The 6,098-nt window shown below is 38.5% G+C and overlaps 1 protein-coding gene across 2 annotated transcripts in view; it reads left to right on the plus strand.

Moving 5' to 3' along the window:
- npepps (aminopeptidase puromycin sensitive) overlaps positions 1 to 6,098 on the plus strand; it is a 193,218-nt gene extending 187,120 nt beyond the window's left edge. For both annotated transcript variants that reach the window (XM_067259120.1, XM_067259121.1), the window contains exons 21-23: positions 3,739 to 3,894; positions 4,001 to 4,048; positions 4,190 to 6,098. In XM_067259120.1, coding sequence (XP_067115221.1) covers positions 3,739 to 3,894; positions 4,001 to 4,048; positions 4,190 to 4,336 — 351 coding nt within the window. In that variant the 3' untranslated portion in view covers positions 4,337 to 6,098. The remainder of the gene's footprint in view (positions 1 to 3,738; positions 3,895 to 4,000; positions 4,049 to 4,189) is intronic.

Raw genomic sequence — 6,098 nt, forward strand, 5'->3', positions numbered from 1 at the left:
TTTAAAAAGTTGCCAAATGGTTCCATTGACAAGACCAAAGTGATCTGTGTGTTTTGTCGTTGTGAACTGAGCCATCATCGCAGCACGTCCAGTCTGAAATACCACTTGATGGCCAAGCACACAGCTGATGCGAATTCTCCGCCCCCTCGTCAAAGCCAGGCGATTGCAATGTTGTTTTCAATTTAAAAAAAATATTTGCACCAAGCAATCCGATCCACTTTTCCATGTTGATGAGAGCATTAAAATGAGAAAAACTTATTGGACAAAAAGAAATCAAGGGACATTTAGAATAGTTAAAATTGTGCAATTGTGATTAATCACGAGTTAACTATTCCATTAATGCGATTAATCGCAATTAAATATTTTATTTGTTTGACAGCACTACCTAAAACACAATACAACAGTAAAACTACACAGAAGGCAAAAAACGCATTACAGAACAGTGATTACTGAAGTGGGTTTTCAATAGTTTCTTAAAACTATTCACAGACTGCGTTTTTGATGAGTAACAGAATCAGAATGGGTTTTATTCTGAATTTGCTTTGGCAGGAAGGTGCAAACAATAAACATATAGGAATCAAAAATGTATAAAATAAAAAATTGCCTCACTGGCTATTGCCTGCGATTGCCTGCTATTGCCTGCGATCGCCTGCGATCTGCAGCGATCGTTTCGGCAGCTGGTCGAATTTTTTCGCGAGACGCTTGCGATATCGGCTGCAGGATGATGAAATACACCATATTAGTTGATATATTTGAATAAAAAAACATGTTATTAAGATTTTACTCCATTAATTCTAGACTACGGTGAACATTTGTAAAGTTGTAGACTTTATAATTACACAATGTTGGTAACGAACGTCCTTTACATGTGGTTACCCTGATGAAAATGAATGAAAATAAACGGATTGATCCGTTGAGCTAGCATGCCCGTAGTTGTTTTGTTTGTTTGAGAGAAACGAGTTGTCACGCGTTGCACACAACACACACGCAGACCTAGCCTACCGAGAGAGAACCCTCAAGTCGGTTTCTAAAATCAGCATCAAATGAATTCTCAAAGTTGAAAAGCACAGGGAGTAGTTGTATGTCAGCAACAATTTTACAAGGGCAACGTAGATAAGGATCAATGCTGGGATATAGCCATTGCCATGTTTACGTACCATGTCAGCGTAAAGGAAAGCTCAGAGTAGCTGAAAGGCTTGGTGACAGGCACGGAGAAATGCGCGTCTGGTGTGAACAGCTTTTGCTCAGTTGTAGCCGATCGTGGCGCTGCGCGGCGCGTCCAGGCGCTTAGCAGCCAGTGTGTCCCAGGCGTTAAGGTGTGCAAAGGTCAGAAATCTTTTAAGCCGAATATCTGGGCTAGAGCTATCGAGGTTTATCAACATTCAGATACACGTATCTTCTTCAACTATTGCTTTTAATAACATGAAAGCTTACAATCTGCACTTTCACAATCTGTAAAAAACTGAGAAATTACGTTGGCTGAATGTATTTTCATCGACTATAGCTACAAAACTAAAGCTACATGACTGTAGCCTATCAACTGTGTCAGTATAGCTACAGCACAACAAAGTAGGATAAAACAAAAAATATTCAGCCAGTTTAGCAGTTCCACCAACTTGTACTCAAAAGGAAGTCAACGTTGGACAGGCAAAGTAGTTTACAATTGTTTGTCGTTCTCACAAACTCGCCAATTCTGAAATGCTGTGGAGGAAAGAAAAAAATGTCTAGAACATAATATATCCACTTTTTATTTATATCCATTGTTTAATTTAACATTAAGAACAAAAACATAAAGACAAAATGTATTCTCAAAAATTATCACCAGATGGTGCTGCATAATAAATTCCTAAAGTTACCATTTCAAAATTACCATGGAAACCTTCCTGTAATTTACTGGAAACTTTCCACCCCTTTGCAACCCTAGCTTACTGTGCAGGGCACTTAAACTTGGAATATAATGAAGATGAGGCTTTTGTTGTTTGGATTGATCCAAGATTCCTAAATCTGTTTTCTTTGTTACATAAGGATTTTAATTGGACAGGAATTTTAGCAGGGGTTTTCCTGGCTCAAAATACATGATCAAATATAGGTTTCATGTTGACAGTTTTATAATTAAGGAAACATATTGTAAGGACAGTACCTAGGCCGATTTTGGGTCTGATTTACCCTCCCGACAATTGTGGGGACAGATTATCTGTCCAAGTGATCCTGTAGTGTGAAGGGTTACACATAATGCTTATGTTACCAACTGGATAGGAGTCTCCACAATATGTTTTTGTAAATATCAAAACATTTTGATAAGCCCGCAATGAGGGGGAGTTGACCAGAAAACGTCACCAAACAACATTGAAATTCTTCTTGGGCCACTCCTTTTTTGCCTTGGCTATGTGTTTTGGCTGTTATATGTGTTATACCCATCCACAACCCATTTTCAATGCCCTGACTGAGGGAAGTAGGTTCTCACCCAAGTTTTGACGGTACGTGGCCCCGTCCATCGTCCCTTTGATGAGGTGAAGCAGAAAAACACCCCCAAATTATAATGTTTCCACCTCCTTGTTTGACAGTGGTAATTCTTAACTGTACAGGCAGCCAGTGGAGAGGGGCCAGGGATAGGGCTAATATGGCTCCTTTTCCCAGGTACTTGTCAGGAGCCTGGCTGTAGCACTCTGGACTAGTTGCAGGTGGGACAGGTACAACTGACTAATCCCAGTATACAGGGAGTTGCAATAGTACAAGTGGGATGATATAAAAATGTATGTAATTTTCTCAAGAGCTTTAAAAGAGAGAAATGGCTTGATGGCATTAGTACGACGCTGAGGAAAAACTGGCATTCAATATTGCATTTACTTGCTTGTCAAACTTGTATTTGCATGTATTTCATTACTTTATATTTTTATGATCTTGGCAAATCGATTCTGTGTTTGTGATTTGTTTATATTTTTTAATTAATTAATTAATTTTAATTTAAAAAAATGTTTAACTACTAGGACTACGTAGTTAAGGCGGCAGGCGCGTGTTGCTTCTGCAACACACGCCTTCTGCACTAGCATACTACAATTCCAGGAATCTCTGTGTGCCACCAAATGAACTAACCAACTTCTTAACCATTGGCTGCATAACAGGCAGGCACTGCACTAGTTGTATAAAAGGGTGCGAAGGAGAGACATATTTGTCTGTGTGGCAGTGGAATGTGATCAATTACAATTGTAATCATGACCGTTACCATTACACAAGCTCACTCAGACAGCAAATCTTGAGACAAGGTCATGTGGAAGGGAACTTGTGTATCTTTGTAGTTTTGTAGCATTGTTGTAGTATTGGACTGGAAATTGTGGCTCACCAGTGGGTTGGGAGACACTGGGTTCTTTGCTCACAGCCACAAGTTTGCCACACCGTCCACAATAATTCTGGAGACGTGTTTGTCATAATTTAATTGGAAAACAAAGCAGTTTGGGATGGCTTACCCTTACGCTTACAAACATGACCAGGATATGTTGTAATCAATGACACCTGCTTCAGACCAGGCCAAAATGTTCACAAATGTTCATATTCCATTTTGCCACTTTTGACATCTTCATGGTACACTCTGGAAATCAACCCAGTAGAGAAAAGTTCAACCAACTTTAGCTTTGAAGATTTAACTTGGGAGGATGGCAGCAGAGCTATTAGAGTTCCAAACTGTAATTTGACATGCATGTTGGCAGTGTTGAAAATTCTATTTTTCCATCCGTCACTTAGGAGGAAGTGCGTCCCCAGGACACAGTTTCTGTAATTGGGGGTGTCGCTGGGAGTAGTAAACACGGACGGAAAGCTGCTTGGAAGTTTGTCAAGGATAACTGGCAGGAGCTTCACAACCGTTACCAGGGTGGCTTTCTCATATCACGGCTTATCAAGGTAAACTACTACATTTGTCATTGAATTGTTACAACTGTTCATTGTGAGATGATTTACTGCTTAATATAGTGCCGTTAGAACTCATTTGTGTTTTATTGACCTACAGCTCTCTGTGGATGGATTTGCCATTGACAAGATAGCTGCTGAAGTGAAGGTGAGCTTCTTGCAGCAACTATACCGTTTGATTTTGTTTTATATTTACTCATTAAGGGCTTTTTATGCTTCTGACAATTTTGTCATACAAAATCTACATTAAAGACACTGTAGTATACTGATGCTGATTTCTATATTCCAGAGTTTCTTTGAGAGTCACCATGCTCCAGCAGCAGAGCGCACAGTACAGCAGTGCTGCGAGAACATTCTCCTCAATGCTGCCTGGTTAAAGCGTGATGCTGACGACATCCACCAGTATCTACTGCAGCGGAAAGGGGCCCCAGTCTGAACTCCTGTTCCCACCATTTCCCTCCTTCTCTTCCCCTACTCAGCACCAAGTTCTCCCATAGCGCCAGACCCGGTAACCCAGAGAGGGAATGCCAGCTAATTAAAAGCAGGTTATATTTTTCAGAAGAAAAAACATCAAGCAAATAACTTCACTAGGCATTGGAAACTTAAGGCTAAACAACAAAGCTGATTTGTGTCAGTCTATCAAGGAATGTATTTACCCCCATTCTGCCCTTAGGAAACAATACATGTGCAAGAATAGTTACTGGAAGACCTACTGTATATGTAAGAGGGGTATACATACTCCCTTTACTACACTCCTATACAATTACAGACACTTGTGCACACACAGCTTAGTTGTAGTTAGTAAATTTCAGTTTTTATCATATCTTTGCTATCACTCTTTCTAAAGCATATAGTATGGTATATCCTGTGTTGCTTTTTTGTTGTGTTCATTTATTATTATTATATACGTTATGGTTTTTTTGTCGATGTTCAAACTATTTTTTTTTTCCTCCTTTCAAACATTTTTGATTGTATAAGATTCAATGGTACCAGGGCAGAATGGGGTTGATAATAGTATGTGGTATTACTATAATACTTTTTCTGGAAGTTATAAACTTTTGGCAATGGCACTGATTATTCATCTCGACTAAACGGTTAGGAAAAACATTGGTAGCATGGTACTGTATTGTATGCTGTTTAATACAAGCATTTTTGCTTGGGACTCTAATGATATTAATGGTTAAACTAACCAGCATCCCACTCCTCTTCATTAATCACCCTGTCCTAGCATTTAATTTATATTACCACAAAGCCCCCCCCCCCCCCCCCTCCCCCCTAGCATTCTGTACAAGAAAAGAGTACAAGAGTACAAACACTGCTTGTTGGCCAATAGTGTGAGATTATATTGCTTGATACCCATTTAGGATTTTGGCTAAACAGTCCATCTTTTGCCTAGTTTGGACTTTGTTTGAAGTGACAGGCTATTTCTCACTCTGCTATTGATTTCTGAAGCCTTAAATTGGTAAAGTGGTTTGCAATAATTATTACACTTAAGTGGTTTTAGTGAGCCCACTGCAATGTATGTATTGTTTCTAATATGACAGATCTTCACGTAGACTTGTTGAACGAGTATATCTATATATAGAATTTACAACTGATGTGGCATTGAAAACTAACCGGAAAAGATTGTCCAATTAATTGTCAGACTCTTTCCCTGGAACATCTTTTGTGCTTTTTGTTTAAAGATATAGTTTGTGTTAATTAAAATGAAAAAATGATGATAGAACAAACAATGTGAAATTAGTACAGTTGATTTTGAGTGAGGTGTGAGTGTGCATGCCTGGAAACATGTTTGTTATTGAACAATTCTTAATCCAGTGTAATATCTTTTATATGATCTTACACACATTATTGGTAGGAAAATGGTAATTAATGGATTACAAATGGTTCTAGAAAACTTTAATATGGACACTGTACATAACAATTAAAGTATACATATTGAGAATAAAATATTATGTAGATGATGGGAAGAAGTCTTTACATTATATTTCAGGTTAGAAACTTGCGGTGTGGGCTTTTTGTGCGCTTAAAAAAAAGGGGGTTTGGGGAAGTGTTACTCTTTTCATATTGTTAATATCAATTCTTCAAACAATGTGTAATTGACTGATTTGCAAAATAGGAGAGCATTGCTGGCAGGACAGCTGTGACAGTGTTGCCAAAGATAAGATGCAGTACAATAAAGTAACAATATCAATTAA

This window comes from Osmerus mordax, chromosome 21, assembly GCF_038355195.1.
Source record: "Osmerus mordax isolate fOsmMor3 chromosome 21, fOsmMor3.pri, whole genome shotgun sequence".
NCBI lineage: Eukaryota > Metazoa > Chordata > Actinopteri > Osmeriformes > Osmeridae > Osmerus > Osmerus mordax.